This window comes from Planococcus citri, chromosome 5, assembly GCF_950023065.1.
Source record: "Planococcus citri chromosome 5, ihPlaCitr1.1, whole genome shotgun sequence".
NCBI classification, from domain to species: domain Eukaryota; kingdom Metazoa; phylum Arthropoda; class Insecta; order Hemiptera; family Pseudococcidae; genus Planococcus; species Planococcus citri.
The window spans coordinates 5,114,853-5,135,303 of NC_088681.1; the positions used below are offsets into that span (position 1 = coordinate 5,114,853).

The 20,451-nt window shown below is 34.6% G+C and overlaps 1 protein-coding gene across 3 annotated transcripts; it reads right to left on the reverse strand.

The window, feature by feature from the left end:
* Nucleotides 1-407: 407 nt before the first annotated feature.
* On the reverse strand, nucleotides 408-20,069 carry LOC135846692 (medium-chain acyl-CoA ligase ACSF2, mitochondrial-like). Of its 3 annotated transcripts, none has more exons than XM_065365924.1 (10): nucleotides 19,820-20,069; nucleotides 4,515-4,695; nucleotides 4,303-4,431; nucleotides 3,980-4,203; nucleotides 3,747-3,864; nucleotides 3,570-3,665; nucleotides 3,322-3,470; nucleotides 3,063-3,252; nucleotides 830-940; nucleotides 408-703 (listed from the first exon to the last, which is right to left on the reverse strand). In XM_065365924.1, the coding sequence occupies exons 2-10, from the start codon at nucleotides 4,677-4,679 to the stop codon at nucleotides 578-580; spliced, it is 1,308 nt and encodes a 435-aa protein (XP_065221996.1). In that variant the 5' UTR covers nucleotides 4,680-4,695; nucleotides 19,820-20,069; the 3' UTR covers nucleotides 408-577. The 3 variants fall into 3 exon arrangements, with proteins under 3 accessions (XP_065221996.1, XP_065221997.1, XP_065221999.1); XM_065365925.1 differs by lacking the exon at nucleotides 19,820-20,069 and adding an exon at nucleotides 18,809-19,121; XM_065365927.1 differs by lacking the exons at nucleotides 408-703; nucleotides 830-940 and having other exon boundaries at nucleotides 3,069-3,252; nucleotides 3,375-3,470.
* Between the last annotated feature and the right edge of the window lie 382 nt (nucleotides 20,070-20,451).

Consider the following 20,451-nt stretch of genomic DNA (forward strand, 5'->3'; position numbering starts at 1 on the left):
GGAGAGCTGAACGCAATAGTCGGAGATGGTCGATTTCAAAAAGTGCACTTCTGAAAACCAATCTCTAGATCAAATTCAATTCCAAAAATAGGCAATTTCCTGTAGAAGTGAGCCCTGTAGTGATAATCTGAACCTCTCAAGCCAAAATTTCTATTTGATTTCCCCTCAAATTCAAGGTTTCTGACTTTTTACCATTCGAAATACGCAATACATCGTATTTACGGCTAACTGGTTATGCAATTTTATTAACACATCTGCTGCTCGAGTTGATCCTACATTGGTTCTAAAAAAAAAAAAATCATTCTAATCTCCATAAATAAAATAAGTTTACCTACAATTAAGTAATTTGAGTCATACTGGAAAAAATGCATTTTGAATTTGATTTAAAAAAAATAATAAAAAATGAATCCATGAGGAAAAAATTTATTAAAATTCTACAATAAAAAAAAAAAAAAAAAAACATTCAAAATTAAATATTAGTTTTTCACTTAACACAATTTCATTACTTCTGAACAAAAGGAAAGTTACATATTAGAAATGAGATGGGTACATAATTACTGTCTTTTAATTTATTATTTTAATATTTTGTCCTGGAGCTCTTTTCAGTCATTTCTCTCAGTTTCACCTTTTGTATTTTCCCAGAAGCAGTTTTTGGATATTTTTCACAAAAATGTATGTGTTCTGGGATTTTATACGATGCAATCTGAAATCAAAGATAGGATTTTTTTAATGTTTTTTTTTTTTTTTTTTTTGGTTTACATCTATCATTTAGTTTTCAGATTATTTTTAAATTCAGTTGATAAGTATTCTGTTTGGCTAAAAGACTTACACTCCCTTCACAATATTGTTTCACATCAGATTCACTCAAATTTGATTTTTCTGTTTTAATTATAGCTGCTGCTACTTTTTCACCGAGTCGAGCATCACTTACACCATATACCTGAAAAAAAAAGACAATTTCAGATAATTATTTGGAAACAAAATTAGAAGGTACTAGGGGGCTACGCCCCCTGGCCGCTTCGCGGCCCAACCCCCATACTCGTTCCTCGGGCTTCGCCCTCGGAACTCGCTTTTGGGGGCTGCGCCCCCAAACCCCCCCTTCGCTCACTCTCAGAAGAGGTTTGCCCCCAAGTACCTTTCCTTACGAACTTAGGATTTGAAACGCCATTGTGGAATCATTTTATTCGTTTTCACACCACTTTCAACGACTTTCAGCACTCTGAACAATTTTTTTCAACCTCCAATACTTTTAATGAATTTTCATTTTTCAAGCAACAATTTTTAAAAATTTTAGGTACTTAAAATCAGGGATGTTCCTTTACATGTAAAATAACTTTTTTTACATTTACACGAAAAACGTGTAAATTTACACTTTTCGTGTAAATTTACGCCAAATATGTGTAAAATAATTCAACCAATCAGAAATCAGGAATAAATGTTGATAACAGTGATTATGTGAAGATTGTAAACGAATTTAAGAACATTTTGAGTTATTAACACTCTATAAATGAGTATAAAATAAAGTTAAATTAATTAAAAACCTGGTAAATTTGTCCGGAGTCCGCATTATCACATTATATAGGCCTATCCCTATCTAAAATAAAAGAAGATGGCAATTTTTTATTCTAGTTCAGACTCAGAGAAGGTTTAGACTTAGCATAATGCATGCATTGCATTATCATTTATCATAATCATTTATTCAAGATTCCAAGATTCATAACACTAATAATAATATTTATACATCATTTGATTTTTCGATTTTTCATGTTTTTTCACATTTTTTTGGCAAAAGTGTAAATTTACACTGTGTAAAAAAAAGGGAGTTTTTTTACACGTGTAAATTTACGTAATTTTACGTGTAAAATAAAGGTAAATTTACATGTGTAAATTTACGGAACATCCCTGCTTAAAATGGACAGTCAGACAGACGATTTGAATTACCTTATAAAAAAATGATACATGATAGATGCAAAAACAAAGCACCGAAGACAGGCGGATTAACATTAACAATAATATCTGTTGACAATTTCACGCTTCATCGATTCGATTTCGATTTGCAAAAATCATAATCCTCGCATTGTATGAATTCCATTGTTGGAGGAGTGGGAGATTTTTATGCGCGCGCATGTCGGGTGATCCCGTCTGGAATAACAACGACATGGCATCGCGACTCGCGTTGTCCGGTACATTTACGTTGGTGGTTGTGTGTATGCTTGTGTGGGTGTATAAGTACACGCATCCTCTCAACGGTTTTTTATTTTAAGATGCCATAAAAAAACGATCAAAATCGCACGATCTGAGCAACTTTTTGCTAATCTGTTTTCACCATTTTACAGAGCATGAGATTTCGAACATTTCCCTCGTTCACAGTACCCATCTAGCATATTTAGTTTTCGAGATAATTTAATTCAAATCTAATTCAAATTTGGATTCAAAATAGCTCAAAAACTAAAAACCCCAGAGGGGTAATGTAATCGAGGGAAATGTTCAGGATTTAATGCTCTTTAAAATGAGATATTAACCGCCTTTCTAGCTTTTTTCGTTCTTGATAAATTTGAGAATAATTGAAAAAACGGCAAAAACAGCCCATTTCAACTCAAAATTTGGGCCCTTTAATTCCAAAAATGTTGCCCTCGCGTATTTTTCCTATATTCTGGAGAAGTTAAGCTGTCGATTAAAAAAAAAATTAGCTCTCTAGGTGCCATAGATCGGGCTGGGAATTTTTTGGGTATTTTTTGGGTATTTATTTTTCTTGCAGCTTTATAGTATAGATGCTATTCTACGTCATAAAAAGGACTAAAACTGAGAATTTTTACTCGTGGACATCGTGGTTATTATTACGAGTAAATTATAAGTTTTTAAATCGATTTTTTTTTAATTTTTGAGTGGGACAGCACTGATTTTGACATCATTCGTCGATTACCCTCTCAAAGTACTACAAAAATGCTTTTTCTCCGTGTTCATCAATTTTGAAAAAACATTGAAAATATTCAATTCAGCTTTCGAATTGGGACCCAAAAAAAGAGACTCACTGAGTGCAACAGTAGAAAATTCATCATTACCGAAAATTTAGCATTTTTGAATAATTTTTTCATTTCCACGATTGTGTCTGGCAAAATTAATGCTCCACTACTGAAGAATCGTTCAACCGAGGATATTTTTTTGTATATTTGAGGATCATTTTGAGATCTATTTTTCACTATCGTGATAAGATCAATGAACATTGTTGGAGTACCATAAACCACAGTACACCTGTAACACCAAGAAACGAGTAAATTTATTGAGAACAGAGTAGTCTGATCAATGAGCATGAATTATTACTTGTCTGTGATAATCGAGTCTACTGATTTATTTGGGCTAAACTTGACACTTACGACAACAATTGTAGATCCTGTTACAATGGATGCAAAAACTCCAACTACCATTCCATATGCGTGAAAAAATGGAACTTGGCATAAAATTTGTCCTTTCTATAAAAAAAAAAAAAAAATAGAAAAGTGAAGATGAAGGTGACTTGGTGAGGTTATTTCCTTGTTGACTTCTTTGATCTGAAATACATAATTACTTACTTTTTTGAACAGTTCTAAGCGGTTTCCTACAAATCTGGCATTATTCACAATACCGTGATGCCTTAGTAAAACCCCTTTTGGTTTACCTGTGGTTCCCTATAAGAACATGATCAAAATATCCAGCCTGTAGATAAGATGTAAATTTCCGAATACAATTTTTTTCAAAAGTTTCAATACCGAAGTGAACTGAATATTGCAAATATCAAAAGGGCTGATTTCCTGTTGAGTATTTCTGATATTTTGTAATTGGTCTTTGGTCACTGTAGCGAATAAATCTCTCCATCTGAAGACACCTCTGAAACAAAAATTCATTGATCATTAGGGCCTATTGTGAATAAAAAAGAGTTATTAAAAAAACAAAAATCATGACTGCAGCATCAATGTGAGTCATAGGTTGTAAAATTTCTCACTTGTAGGTCGTTTCACTAAACATCACCACAGTTTTGAGTAACGGAGCATGTTTGGTCGTGATATGGGTATTATAATCATGTTCTTGAATATTTGGGATCGCTTTTTTCAAAATATCGTAGAAATTACGCCCATTATGCTGTTCATCCATGATTACAGCTTTCACATCACCTGCATTCAAACAAGCCAAAACTTCTGGACTTTCAAATAGTGGGTTCAAATTCACCTGTTTGTTTGAACAAAGCATATAGTCCAAATCTAGTACATTGTAAAAAAGGTGTCCCAAGAGACGAATATCTTCAAGAAGAAGGAAACTGAATCGTACCACAACAATACCAGCTCTAAATGCAGCCAAAAATGATAAATACCACTCGATGGTATTGAATCCCCAAATGGCCACATGGTCGCCTCGTTTCAAGCCCAAATTTATCAAGGCTGCGGCCAAAGTGTCAATCTATAAATGAATAATGATATTCTATCACAACTCTGTACAGTATACGTAGCAAGGATTTGATTTTAATTATGCTCTGGTGAAACCTTTTCCAAGACTTGTGCATAGGTTAATCTTTGCCCTCCGTGTATTAGTATGGCCGTCTCATTGGCATGTTCATGGGCAGCTTGTTCGATTGTTTGGCCAATTGTATCCGATTTAAGAGGTTCGGTCGAATCACCTCTGTAGTAACTTTGCTTTTTTTCTTTCATTGATTCGTATCTGAATCTATAGAAAAATGATAAGTTATCAGAGGTAGACATAACTTTAACGTTAAATTTAAATTTAAAAATTAAATATATGTAAAGGGTAGCCCCCGGATAAGATAGGCAAAATGCCCTTAACCTCGGATTTTGACGAAACTCACAGGGTATGTTCAGTACCCCCAAAAAATAATTTTGGGCTCATAGCCCCCTCCCCACTCCCCCAGCCAGGGGGGGCCAAAAATAGCGTTTTTCAGGGGAAAAATTCTGTATCAGCGCGTAATTAAAATAAATTTATTCTGTAAACGAATATAGTTAGAGGGTACATGGGGATACCTCCCTGAATTTTTTCAGAATTTTTCATCGCATGGGGGGAGAAGGGCGGACAAAAGAAAACTTTGAATCGACATTACTCCGGAACGAAAAAACATACAAAAACGATTTTCTCGTCAAATATGTATCTTTAGGCCTACTTTCTATAGAAGTCATCACCCGGCCATTTGGAGTGGTGGGGCAAGCTTTAAAGCTCAAAAAACTCTCAAAAAAACACTTTTTTTTTACGTTTTTCTCCAAAAATATGGACAAATGGCGGAAATTGAAGAGAACCAAGTTGTTCAGCGTAAAATTTTACCTCAGAATTGTGTAATAATTGAAAATTCATTTATACCGCGTGATCGTAAAACATACACGCGCAGAAGTATTTGTGCTTATATCAAGATAGCTGAAAGGGTATTCCTGGGTAAAACAGGTGAAATGCCCCTGTCCTCGGATTTCTGAAATTTTGATGAAACATTGTTGGACACCATTAAAGGAGTCAACCACCTCACCTACCTTGCTCACAATAGCGAAAAAACACATTTTTCAGGGGAAAAATCATGCTTCAACGAGTTTTGAAAAAAAAATCTGTAGTCACTCAATATATGTATAGGGCTACCAAGTACTGATGTCACAATATCCGTAGAAGGTTTGTTTACATTATTTTAAGGGGGATAGAAAGCAAAATTAGCATAGGAAAAATCAGTTTTTCGAGCTTTTCTCAGAAGCTGCTGAAGCTAGAAACTTCATATAAACTTTGTCAACTGGCTTATTTTAATGTCTACAAAAAACGTTTCATTAATTTTTCTTGAAACTCAACTGGTTAATGACAAAAACGGATTTTTCCCATGTTAATTTCATGTTTTGTCCTATTTAATCCGACTACCTACATGGAGGAGACTGTATAATGAAAGTACTCATACATAAGTATTTGAGATTCTGCATCGATCTATGCTATTGCTGTCAAAATCCAAGGCCACTTTTAGGGTTTGTGAGGGAGCAATATGCCTTGCAACTCTAGGTGTTGCCACATATCATATATCTGTCCCCATCTATGTGTATAATTACTCATAAATGAGATATCCCTACTCGCGATGGGAGTGACTCAATCTTCCAAGCTAGCATCGAGCCTCGGAGATTGAGTAGCTCTCATCACTACTTAGGAATCCGTAGGTGCCGAAACACCTTCCCTTCTTAGTCCTTTCATTGTGGTATAACTAGGCGCATATACCTAGTTATCTTTGTCAATGGTCGCTACTTCGCGGAAAGCTTCAACGATCATTTTTGATATTCATGTGCATTTTATGATATTTCCAATAATTCCTTCATAAAAGGATTATTCAGAGTCTTTATTATCGTTTATAATTAAAATAATACTACTTTCGGGCATATTCAATAAGGTTAGTCGCGAACGCTTCAACTTTATCATCATTGTGTCGTAATTACCAATTACCATGTATTGTTAACTTACGTAGAATATGTACAGCAACGTTATTTATATCATAAGGTACAATTAATCAAATGCATCGTTAATTGTGTGTATATTTAAGGTGTGTGTTTTAATTATATCGAAATACACGGAGTCTAGTCATAAAAATATCCAAAAACCAAAAATTCCTCGTTTGTGAGAAAATTTTTGAAATTTTTGCAAATTGCTGTATCTAGTCATTAATTAACCACACGAGAGCGAATTTCGCCATTTCCAGCCTTTCTTGGGCCTCCCTTTAATTTTTGGATATTTTTATTATGAAAAAAACACTCACGCAACTAGCGTGAGAGAACCGACTTTTCGTAGAAAACATGATCGATTATTTTTTTTAAAATAATCGATTAATCGAAAGAGTTTCAGGCCCGATTAATCGATTAATAATCGGCCCATCATTACCCATCGAGTTCCTAACAAGAAATAAACTGAGAAATCGTTTGGGTATTAAGATAGACATTAGTGATTATTGCTAAGCAAAACATTTATGCTTTAAAAAAAATAGGTATACCAAAAACAAAACTGATGAGGAAGTCTGCAAAAGTCTGCAAAAATAACAAAAAAAATCAACAAAGCCTACCTAAGCTGAAATGTCAAAGGAACACCTGAACCGATTTTCCATCGAGTTTCTAACAAGAAATAAACTGAGAAATCGTTTGGGTATAAAGACAGACGTTATAGTCTGTTCACCAAAAGAAGGTACCGAGCTGAACAGAAAATTTTCTGTTTGCGGCCAAATATTTGCGCTGCGATTGAGGCCATCATTGAGAATTCGAGGTACGCTTACAATAAACAGCAAGAGATTATTCAAATTTTCAATACTACATTTCATTTTCACCTCAATTTTCCTATTTCATTTCAACTAAATACCCCTATTCAATATTTCATTTCATTCCAGATCAGAATTTGTACTTCATTCCAGATACTTTTTCAATTTATGTAACATGATAATGTGTTTTGTACTTTACAGTAAACGCACCCTCAGTTCTCAGTGAATTTGCAACGCAAATATTTGGCTGAAAATACAAAACTTTTCGTTTAGACTCGGTACCTTCTTTTGGTGAACAGACTATAGTGATTATTGCTAAGCAAAATATTTAAAAATAGGTATACCAAAAACAGAACTAATGAAGAAGTCTGCAAAAGGACGCAAAAATGGCAAAAAAAATCACTTAATCTGAAATATCTAACAAGGGAAGCCCCCCACATGAGAATCTCCGATTTGAACGAAACTGGGACTGTTGGAAAGAGGACCTCAAAAAACACCCATCCACCAATTTTCAGCTGCTCAAGTTGATTTTTCGATTTTTGGCGAATTTTTGAAGTTTTGTGTACACAGGAAAAGATGTACAATTCACAAAATGGGAAAAAACTACAAATATCCATCTCTCCCGCGTATCAACTCCCGGAGCTCAAATTTGGGCAAAAGGTAGTCTTCTAGATACCTTATCGACTCATACCACCATTGGCCGGATCCGGCCTTCCGGTCAGTAAACAGAATTTTTTACTTTTTTTCTCATATTTTCGGTGAATTTGAAAAATAGCCGTTTCTCTCCACCACATGAATTTGAGCAGCTAAAATTTTGGCCGAAGGGTTTATGCTTGATACCTAATCGATTAATACTACCGTCGGCCGGATCTGGAATTTACATGTGAAAGCATATTTTTTGCCCATCTGGTTTTTTATGCCTCCCTAATAGAAAAAATACTAGTAGTAGGTGAAAATACTACTAGTTTCTTACCAGTTATTACTAGTAAGTACTGCTTTACCACTAGTTTATACTGGTTAACTGATAATTTATCAGTACTTATTACTAGTGTGTACTACCTCACCACCAGTTCATACTGGTTCACTGCTAATTTATCAGTACTTACTACTAATTATTACTGCGTCACTACTAGTTCATACTGATTCACTGCTGATTTATCAGTACTGATTACTAGTTTGTGCTGGATCACTACTAGTTGTTACTGTTCAACTATCAGTTCTTATCAGTTCTTAATGTCAGCCAATTCTCCCTTCTCATTATTCATTTATTTTATAGAAAATGAGTGGAAACACATACTATAAACAAAAGCAGTAAAATGTGGGATAGGTAGGGCTAGGATTTTAAGCGCCATCAGACACGTTTCATATGCTATAAAAAAAGCAAGAAAAAGGCAAAAAAAGTGCTATCAAATCCTACCATGTTTCATATCAAAATGAAGGTTTTATTTTCAAACCCAGTGAGATACCTCCCTCGAGGCCTTGAATATAATGCACAACATTAACCAAAATGAACTAAAAGAAGAAAATGAAAAAAATAAAGAAAAACTGAAACTAAATTAAAACTATAAAACTTTTATTTTTCAGTTTTTTTCTCTCGTTTTTTTGAAATAATTCATTTTTTTTATTTTTTTTTCAAAAATGTGCAAAAAGTTGATGAATTTTAGTATTTTTGGAAGTAGGCCTAATTGCTGTAATTTTACTAATTTTTTATCCAACAAGTGCGTCAAAACAATGAAAAAAAAACACAAAATAAGCAAAATTTCTGCCTTTTTAACCAAAAATAGGGGTTTTATAGCATAACACACACCCCCCTCCATAAAAAAAGCACTAACTATCAACTTTCACCATTCGTTTCAGAATGAAATCAATTGCAAAGAAAATGTACCTATTTATGCCGTATGGGGTGCAGCTAGAAAAAAAAAGCATTATCATAAAAATCCTAGCTCTAGTGATAGGTATGAAAATTTTCATTGCGGAAGTAAGCCGCAAAAAAATCATGACATTAAAAAATAATGCAATCATTTTTTCAAAAAATACAAATTAAATTGAAAAACTACATTTGTGATGAGTGCAGCATGATGAAATTTTGTTGTCATCATACATAAGCCCAGCGATAGTGTATGAATAACAGGAGAAATATACTTCATGAAACAATTTTGCTATTCAAAAAATTTACTAAGTCCAGAGTTAAAGCAATTATATTGGCCTTTTAGTACCTATACTTCCAACAGCGGGGATAGCCAAGTGGTCTAGGTAAGTGTGTAACTGGTAGTGAGTGACTGACTGGTCGTGGGTTCGAGCCCTACTTGGGGCAAAAAATTTTTTACTCTCAAAATTGATTTTTAGGATGAGGTTTCCTAGCACTGTGCTGTACTATGCTTGTTTTAATGAAGAAACGTAGATTCAGCCATTAATTAATTTAATTAATATATTTTCTCGCATTTTTCAATGAGGGCAATTCAAGTACGATTTGATCAGTTCCAACTACTAGTTAACCAGTTTGAACTACTAATCAGAGTGCCAAAATATCACTAGTTACAACTAGTTCTTTTTTTTTCATTGAACTACTAGTATTTTTTCTATTAGGGCTGTCATTGGAAAAATTGAAAAACCTGTTACAGCAGCTCATCTAATGCACTTCCAGGGCTCAAATTTTGATCAAACGATCTGTGCTAGATACCAAATCGACCCGTGCTACCATTGGCCGGATCCGGCCTTCCGGTCAGTAAACCGAATTTTTTACTTTTTTTCTCATATTTTCGGTGAATTTGAAAAATGGCCGTTTCTCCCCACCACATGAATTTGAGCAGCTAAAATTTTGGCCGAAGGGTTTATGCTTGATACCTAATCGATTAATACTACCGTCGGCCGGATCTGGAATTTGCATGTGAAAGCATATTTTTTGCCCACCTGGTTTTTTATGCCTGTCATTGGAAAAATTGAAAAACCTGTTACAGCAGCTCATCTAATGCACTTCCAGAGCTAAAATTTTGGTCAAACGATCTGTGCTAGATACCAAATCGACCCGTGCTATCATTGGCCGGATCCGGCCTTCCGGTCAGAAAACAGAATTTTTTACTTTTTTTCTCATATTTTCGGTGAATTTGAAAAATGGCCGTTTCTCTCCACCACATGAATTTGAGCAGCTAAAATTTTGGCCGAAGGGTTTATGCTTGATACCTAATCGATTAATACTACCGTCGGCCGGATCTGGAATTTACATGTGAAAGCATATTTTTTGCCCATCTGGTTGTTTATGCCTGTCATTGGAAAAATTGAAAAACCTGTTACAGCAGCTCATCTAATGCACTTCCAGGGCTCAAATTTTGATCAAACGATCTGTGCTAGATACCAAATCGACCCGTGCTACCATTGGCCGGATCCGGCCTTCCGGTCAGAAAACAGAATTTTTTACTTTTTTTCTCATATTTTCGGTGAATTTGAAAAATGGCCGTTTCTCTCCACCACATGAATTTGAGCAGCTAAAATTTTGGCCGAAGGGTTTATGCTTGATACCTAATCGATTAATACTACCGTCGGCCGGATCTGGAATTTACATGTGAAAGCATATTTTTTGCCCATCTGGTTGTTTATGCCTGTCATTGGAAAAATTGAAAAACCTGTTACAGCAGCTCATCTAATGCACTTCCAGGGCTCAAATTTTGATCAAACGATCTGTGCTAGATACCAAATCGACCCGTGCTACCATTGGCCGGATCCAGCCTTCCGGTCAGTAAACAGCATTTTTTACTTTTTTTCTCATATTTTCGGTGAATTTGAAAAATGGCCGTTTCTCTCCACCACATAAATTTGAGCAGCTAAAATTTCAAGCCATTGATCAAGTATGCGTGGTAGAAATGTGGCTACTTGTCCGAAAGACCCACACCATCCTTTTCCAAAAACAAAATTCCGACGCCTGCCGAATACTTGAGAAATGTTGCAGGCACATGCACCGAATGCAATAGACAGCCTTTGATAAAATGTGGCTGGTGTGGCAGCAGTAGTTGTATACAGCACTGCCTCATCGAGTCACATTTTTGTAATAATTACATACCTTGATTTCAGGCTACGTTTTGTTTAATGACTCGATAACATCGACCTATGATTTTTAAGATGTAATATTGTACTCTTATTGAAATCTTCCGTTGTCATGTAATAAAAAATAAGATGGACAAAAAATATGCTTTCACATGTAAATTCCAGATCCGGCCGACGGTAGTATTAATCGATTAGGTATCAAGCATAAACCCTTCGGCCAAAATTTTAGCTGCTCAAATTCATGTGGTGGGGAGAAACGGCCATTTTTCGAATTCACCGAAAATATGAGAAAAAAAGTAAAAAATGCTGTTTACTGACTGGAAGGCCGGATCCGGCCAATGGTAGCACGGGTCGATTTGGTATCTAGCACAGATCGTTTGACCAAAATTTGTGCCCTGGAAGTGCATTAGATGAGCTGCTGTAACAGGTTTTTCAATTTTTCCAATGACAGGCATAAAAAACCAGGTGGGCAAAAAATATGCTTTCACATGTAAATTCCAGATCCGGCCGACGGTAGTATTAATCGATTAGGTATCAAGCATAAACCCTTCGGCCAAAATTTTAGCTGCTCAAATTCATGTGGTGGAGAGAAACGGCTATTTTTCAAATTCACCGAAAATATGAGAAAAAAAGTAAAAAATTCTGTTTACTGACCGGAAGGCCGGATCCGGCCAATGGTGGTATGAGTCGATCAGGTATCTAGAAGACTACCTTTTGCCCAAATTTGAGCTCCGGGAGTTGATACGCGGGAGAGATGGATATTTGTAGTTTTTTCCCATTTTGTGAATTGTACATCTTTTCCTGTGTACACAAAACTTCAAAAATTCGCCAAAAATCGAAAAATCAACTTGAGCAGCTGAAAATTGGTGGATGGGTGTTTTTTGAGGTCCTCTTTCCAACAGTCCCAGTTTCGTTCAAATCGGAGATTCTCATGTGGGGGGCTTCCCTTGTAAGGAACGCCTAAACCGATTTTAATAAAACTCGAAATCTCAAAATTTCGGCAATACACCAGTCGGGAGGGATAAAGCACTTTGTTCAAAATTTCATAGGTTTCGAGTTTACTCTGCCACAAAATTGGTACATAAACACATATATATATAGCCGCATACAGGTAAACTCATAACGTTTTGTATAAACAGCAATCTCAAGACCCCTCTGTAACTTCGTTGCTGTGCATACGCTCGACGCATCACCCCATAGGCCTGATAGTACTCGATGTTAGGCCGCGTTATATTCGTTAACTTGATTTTTGGGTCACCTGTGGAAAGGTATTTCATTGCCAAAACATCAATTTTTCAGAAAAGCTTTTTTTTTAAAGTCTCATACGTCTCTGTTTTTCGCAAATGCTTTTTTAACAAAGCATCCTACAGAAAAATAACCAGCTCTGAGCAGAAAGGAAATTTAATTCTCTACAATTTCCTTCATTGCATTTTTTTCCTAGGGTACATACTTTTCCCATAAAATCAATGTTTAGATTGAAAAACACGAAAATTTGGACCTGTATAATCAACTTAAAATTAAAATTCAGCAGTCAAAAATTTATTTTAGACGATTTTTGACCACGCCATGTGAAAGAGGACATCTTCAACCACCAAAATCACCAAAAAGAACGTAAAAAACGTAAAAAATGATTCTTGGCAATAAAAACCTTTTCCTCATATCCTCATACCTGTTAATTAGGCTATGTACTCATTTGAAAATTGAGTCAAAAGTGAAATTGTATAAACAGCAATCTCACGTCCCTGCTCAAACTTTGCCAGTAGACTCCCCACACCTTGTAGATTCATATGGCACCTCATCGAAAAGTCACGTCCTAAAAAGGTTACGAGTTTGTCAAAACGTTATGAGTTTGCTGGTTAATCTAGAAAAAAGTTACGAGTTTACCCCCTAGAATATTTATATAATATATATAGGTATTAGTATCCAGACTTGTCAACTATTGAATGGGTTAATTTTACTATACAAGTGGACTGACCAACTTCTCAACTATAGTTGACAAGTCATGGGTTAATTTTACTATACAAGTCAACTATGAGTTTTCAGAAACTTCCACCAGAGCGCGCATGGATTAGAAATCAAGGCGCGAGGATGAACGCAGGGTCTACAGTCGATTTGTAGTGAGTAGAATGTGATGCACTGGTGGAGATGTATCTAAATACATCGAACCTGAGTGTACACGACAACAAATTTGACCTGAAATTTTTCAGTATTTTATTGGCCCATGGAAAAATTAAAAACATTAAAAATTTTTATGCTGTTCAAGCTTTCTTGTGGTGTCTTAACTTCCTTAAAATTCAAATTACTTCGACTCCATTTTCAAAAATTTTCTTCAAAATTTAGCCTAAAAATCTGATTACCTTTTCCAACACATAGATTTTTTAAATATTAAATTGAATCTGCAAATAAAATTTTGATAATTGATTTAGAACAGAAATTATGCCAATTTTAAAATTTTGTTCACTTTTCAGTATATATGCCAAGCATAGTTGACATGTCTGGTCACAAGCAAATATATATATATATATATATATATATAGGTATTAGTATCCAGACTTGTCAACTAATCAATGGGTTAATTTTACTATACAAGTGGACTGACCTACTTGTCAACTATAGTTGACAAGTCATGGGTTAATTTTACTATACAAGTCAACTATGAGTTTTCAGAAACTTCCACCAGAGGGCGCATGGCTTAGAAATCAAGGCGCGAGGATGAACGCAGGGTCTACAGTCAATTTGTAGTAAGTAGAATGTGATGCGCTGGTGGATATGTATGCAAATACATCGATCCTGAGTGTACACGACAACAAATTTGACTTGAAATTTTTCAGTATTTTATTGGCCCATGGAAAAATTAAAAACATCAAAAATTTTTATGGTGTCCAAGCTTTCTTGTGGTGTCTTAACTTTTTTTAAATTCAAATTATTTCAACTCCATTTTCAAAATTTTTCTTCAAAATTTAGCCTAAAAATCTGAATACTTTTTTCAACACATAGATTTTTTAAATAGGGTAAGTGCAGGTAATATGGGGTACATAAGTTCAAACTCTTCCTGAATGGAGAGAAATTGATGAAAAATGAAAATTTTTGCGACATTCGAAAATTCAAACATTTACCCATCTGTGATAAAAATTGTGGCCACTAAAAATCATTTTTACTATTTTTAATTTTTTTTTGAAAAAAAAGTTCAAAATCGACATTTTTGAAAAAGTGCAGTTAATATGGGGTACCAATAAAAACTACAATGAAATGACCTTTGAAAAGCCAAACAAAAATGTTTTCCAGTTTTTACATTTATTTCACGCACATACCATGGTTTCCCATGATTTTTTTCATAATTTTTTGATTTTTCAAAAAAATTGTTGAAAATTTACCAAAAAATGGCAGATAACATGAAGTATTTGTAAAAATGAAAATAAACGAATAAAACAAACAGGAAAAATTATTTTTATTCATAATTTTTACATTTGTTAGTGTTTTGGTTCAGAATATGTCAAAAATCTGCAAAAAAACAAGGTACCCCATATTACCAGCATGTAAAAATTTTAACGCCAAAAATGTTCTATTTTTTTTTCAATTCAGAAAAACGACTCACTGAAAAAGTAAAATATGAAATAGATAGTAAAATCATGGCTCTTTCCGACACTCTACTTGAAATTTCAAAAAAATATGTATTTTTCGCGAAAACGTTCAAAAAACTTGACGTATCTGTTTTGGGGTTGCATGAAAAAGTCACCACCGACGAATAAAAAAGAGTACACGTGACCAATCGCCTCCGGGTCTGATCAGATCATCTTAGAATCATTTAAAAACACTCCTTAAATTTTTTCCTGTTAGATAGCACCCACAGAATACGAAAAAAGCGGGTACCCCGTATTACTAGCAACCCCATATTACCTGCTTTTACCCTATTAGATTGAATCTGCAAATAAAATTTTGGTAAGTGATTTAGAACAGAAATTATGCCAATTTTAAATTTTTGTTCACTTTTCAGCATATATGCCATGCATAGTTGACATGTCTGGTCGCGAGCAAATATATATATAAACTTTAAGGAAACCTGAAAAAAAACTAATGGTCCCACAATGATCCCAACACCCCAAAACGCAAAGAAAATTTACTCCGGACTGAAACTGTCACAGTTGAGACAAATACAGTACCTGACTTTTCTTCGAAAAGCCGGTAAAAAACTGGTCAAAAAACCACTCTTGAGGTGTCCGCTCCAGAATCGGTTCAAATAAGGATAAATTCGTTAAAAAAGTCGAGTATGGCACACAACTCGATTTTTAGCTGTCCAACTTCATATCGCACCTCGGGAGTAATAAGGTCACATCTCAAAAAAAATCGATTTTGATGTTTTTGCATTTTTGGGGTTTGCATGACCCCCTGCAACCAAAAATAACACTTTGAGTCGGGTATGCTGCTTAGATCATGTAGAAAATGCAAAGGGCCTAACTCAAAATTTCTACAACATTGCAAGTTGTTTGGAGTTATAAGGTCACATCTCAAAAAACTCCTCTTTCTTTGAGTAAAATTCGCATATACAAAGTGTTAGAAAACAGTTTCGATAGTTTTGAACGTTTTCAAGATGTAAAATAATCACAGGGAGTGTATTTTTTGTAGGTTTGTTCCAAAACAAAAAAATTTTAAAATAGAACATTTTTCAGAAAAATTAATTTGCATATATATTGAAATTTTAGTTTTTCGAGAAAAACTCAAAAACTAAGCACTGTAGAAAAAAACTAACGACATTATGTCGATTGGAAATTTAATTCTCTACAATTTTGTTATCATGAAATTTTTTTTGGACGCTTTTCTCCGCCTCCAGATCACTTTTTATGAAAGGTTATAACTCAAAATGTTTTCCAAACATTGAAATATTTCCTCTTTAAGAGTTTATTTTTCGAAATATTCTTATGCTAAATGAAGGTAGGATACCCAATCTTCAAAATGACATGCTATTCATTCCTCACAATTGATTATAAGTTGATGAAAATAATGAATCAAGTTTTTGAAAAAAAGAAAATCACTCTCCTGTAAAATTTCACTTTTTTGAGATGTGACCTTATTACTCCCGAGGTGCGATATTCAAGCCTTCTGGAGCAAATTGAAAATTCTGGAGAAATTTAAAAATCGCGCTGGAGGCTCCAGAATGGCTGGAAATGGCGGAACTCGGCCTCAGGGGGTTTGTTGTGTTCAAAATACAGCGATTCGCGAATTTCGAAAATTACCTCGCAAACGGTAAAATTTTGATTATTTTGGATTTCTTATTATGAAAAAAGCTGGTCAAAAGACCACTCTTGAGGTGTCCGCTCCCGAATCGGCTCAAATGTGGATAAAGTCGTTAAACAGGTCGAGTATAACACACAACTCGATTTTTAGCTGCTCAACTTCAAATTCACGCCTTCTGGAGCAAATTCAAATTTCTGGATAAATTGAAAAATAGCGCTGGAGCCTCCAGAATAGCTGGAAATGTCGAAATTTGGATTTGGGGGTTTATATCAGTTTTAGGACTCATTTTGAACATTTTTACTGATCAAGTACGTACTTTTTTTTAAAAAAAGCATAAATCACCAAAATAGTCAATTTTGGATTTTCAAAAATTCGCCAAAAATCGAAAAATGAACTTGGGCAGCTGAAAATTTGGATTTTGGGGTTTTAGAATCAAATCGGAGGCGGACACCTCAAGAGGTACCCTTGTAAGCTAAAAGCACATTTTGGGAATACATATCGCACCTCCGGAGTAATAAGGTCACATCTCAAAAAAATGAAATTTTACAGGAGAGCGATTTTCTTCTTTTTTAAAACTTGATACATTATTTTCATCAACTTATAATTAATTGTGAGGAATGAATAGCATCTCATTTTAAAGATTGGGTATCTTACTTTCATTTAGCATAAGAATACTTTGAAAAATGAAATCCTGAAGAGGAAATATTTCAATGTTTGGAAAACATTTTGAGTTAGAACCTTTCATTAAAGTTGATGTGGAGGCGAAAGGAAGCGTCCAAAAAAAATTTCATGATAACAAATTTGTAGAAAATTAAATTTCCAGTCGACATAATGTCGTTAGTTTTTTTCTAGAGTGCTTAGTTTTTGAGTTTTTCTCAAAAAACTAAAATTTCATTATATATGCAAATACATTTTTCTGAAAAGTGATTAATTTAAAAATTTTTTTCCATTTTGTGTAAACCAATAAAAAATGCACTTCTTGTGTCTATTTCTATCTGAAAAACATTCAAAACAATCAAAACTGTTTGTTAACACTTTGTATGTACGAAATTTGCTCAAAAAAGGTGGAGTTTTTTGAGATGTCACCTTAAAGCTCCAAACAACTTGCAATGTTGTTGGGATTTTGAGTTAGGCCATTTGCGTTTTTTACAAGATCCACATATTGTACCCAACTTGTACCGTAATGCCGTAATGGTACATATGAATTTGGAAGAGCTGATGAGTCGTTGAGTCGTAACGCATGTATATTTGATAAAAATAAATAACAACCAAAAATAATAACAAATGTTTTTGGTAACTAGAATGAGCAGCCATGTATTTCTTAGAGGGAGCTGCTACATAACTCCCCCTCCAGCGGAGAAACCGCGATCTCGAAAACCAATGAGACAGAATGAGTCGATTTTGAATTGGTTGTGGTAGATGACTGATGTTGAAATTTGTTGATTCTGCAGAAAAAATGTTGATTCAGGACGATTGAGGTTGCATCTATGAGAATGTCTGACCAGATTGCAAATTGAGAACTACTGGAGACTGACAGTTGAATTTTTGATATTTGCATTGAGATTGTTGGTTGATTTGTCCGATGAGGCGAGTGTATTTTGACATAGCGTATGGGGCTCACTACTCCACGTCGTTTCGGATTCTTGCACCCAGGCTGGTCATTTTGTGGATTGAAATTGAAATTATTCTGGCCGAAGTGGCGTCAGTGATTTCGTCATCGTCGTTGTCGTTTGTTGAGAGTGATTGAAATCAAGTTTACTTACAGATGATTTTGTTTGTGATACACGATACTGGATTAGGAATGGCGTAATTCCATCGCTGTGTTGAGTAGGCGTTGAACGTCGGGATCACCAATTTGTACCGTAATGGTACATATGAATTTGGAAGAGCTGATGAGTCGTTGAGTCGTAACGTATGTATATTTGATAAAAATAAATAACAACCGAAAATAATAACAAATGTTTTTGGTAACTAGAATGAGCAGCCATGTAGTTCTTAGAGGGAGCTGCTACACAACTCATAGTGTTATTTTTGGTTGAGGGGGGTCATACAAACCCCAAAAATGCAAAAATGTCAAAATCAATTTTTTTTGAGATGTGACCTTATTACTCCCAAGGTGCGATATATCCCACGATATGATCATCGAAGAGTGATTATAAATTACGATCCTGTTTTAATTCGAAGATTAAATATGGTTATTAAAGGCGGATAGATCTTTACATAGATCAACTGAATTATGTGTCAGGTTTAAAAATCCTTACATGGATTATCTAATATTGAAGAATAAATTTATACCATTACCTTGGTCATTTTAATTTAAAATCAAAGGAAGTCTTTTCTATAGACTATCAGAGCAAGAACCTAAATACCGACCATAGCTAAGGGTAGAGGCCTTTGCCTCACCCTAGCCGGTGCACTCGTAAATATTCTCTTACTCCATTATTGTCATTACTCGAACTCGAAGATAAAAACTAATCCATTCGGAGGAATAATTACACTCGCGAGTCGAAAGTTAAATCATTATAATTAATGTTCAATTATTCGACTATTACATTACAAAAAGTAACATGATTGAAATATCATATAAAAGAAAAGAAACAGTTCAAACGCACGTCCGTATACTCTATCGAAAATTACATAATAAAGCTACGTAGGTAAAGGTATTACCTAGCGTCCTTCTAAACCTTCCATTTTCCCACTCTCGATTTTAACCTTGAAGAGGCTCATTGTAAATATGTCTAAAGTGTTGCCTATTGCTATGATTAGGCACTTATAGGACAGAACTAACTTGTGATTATTTTCAAATTTTATTATTTATTGTGCCGTTAGGTAAGAGAAGTGAACTTTCATTTTTTTTACACCGCAGCAACGGCCCCTCAATGTGTAATAAAGTCAAAATCTGAAAAAAAAGAACGAAAAAAAAAATTGTTTTCGCATTTTGTATCCAATTATCTATCGACGGTAGATAATTTTTTCATAATTTTTCGATTGGTGGCCGTTGCTTCATGGCTATAAAACTATAGTTTGGAAATGCGTTTTTTTTACCGCCTAAATTTTCCGAAAACAGGTTGTGTTGCGACAGGAGCGAAAAAACTACGATTTTTTCGAAAATGCCTCCTCTCTGAGAGCCCAATAAAGCTGTTCTCCAGGTGCACATCCAGAGCTAAAAATTTTCTCAGTAACTTTCAAACTTGGTCAATATTCGCAGCGGTTTTTTTGTGGAGGGGGAGGGGTCTACCCTAACCTGCATAATACATATTTTAAACACGTTTGTAGTAGGTATGTATGTACTTATATAAACTTCGTACTCACCCACAATTGAAAGGCTAATTACGCACTGGTGAAATCGCCGTGATGGTAGAAATATTAAAAATAAGTATGAAACTGATAGGAAAATTGAAGAGGGCACTTTGGATTACTAATTCTACAAGTATTACCTACTCGATCTTTAAAAATCGCACAAAAGAATAGGTATACGCATTACGCGGCACGTTTTGACGTTTCATGAACAATACATTCTCGTACTCGGGCGTTACTAAACTACACATCTACTCATATGTATCCACCTATTTACGAATTATATTTAGTTCATAAAATAGAACTGGATATATATGTAATTAATTTGTTTGTATATTTTGGTAAGCCCGAAGGGCGAAGGCGACGTAGGTGGTACCTATCGAAACGCATCCGTAATAGGTAATTAAGTAGCACCTCTTCGAAGTAATTTTCAATGTCAAGTGTGGGCACTGGACCCTGTAGTTTTTTTTTCAATTTTAAAACGCAAATTGGAAGTGCAGTGGTTTAAACATACTGGAACTTTTAAGTGAGTCAAAAATTATCATAACTTAATTGTCTATTATGTATGCATATCTGCAATCTGAAAACAGACAACTTTGTTAGAAAACTTATGGGAAAATGTGTTGGGCATGCAGAATAAGACGAGG

Bases quoted from the DNA above. Each gene is read 5' to 3' on its own strand.
- LOC135846692 (XM_065365924.1), bottom strand. From the start codon at position 4,679: ATGAAAGAAAAAAAGCAAAGTTACTACAGAGGTGATTCGACCGAACCT. The intron at 3,666-3,746 runs GTATTGAAACTT...ATGTTCTTATAG, and splicing joins GCAATATTCAGTTCACTTCG to GGAACCACAGGTAAACCAAA. The intron at 3,471-3,569 runs GTAAGTAATTAT...TTTTTTTTATAG, and splicing joins GCTTAGAACTGTTCAAAAAA to AAAGGACAAATTTTATGCCA.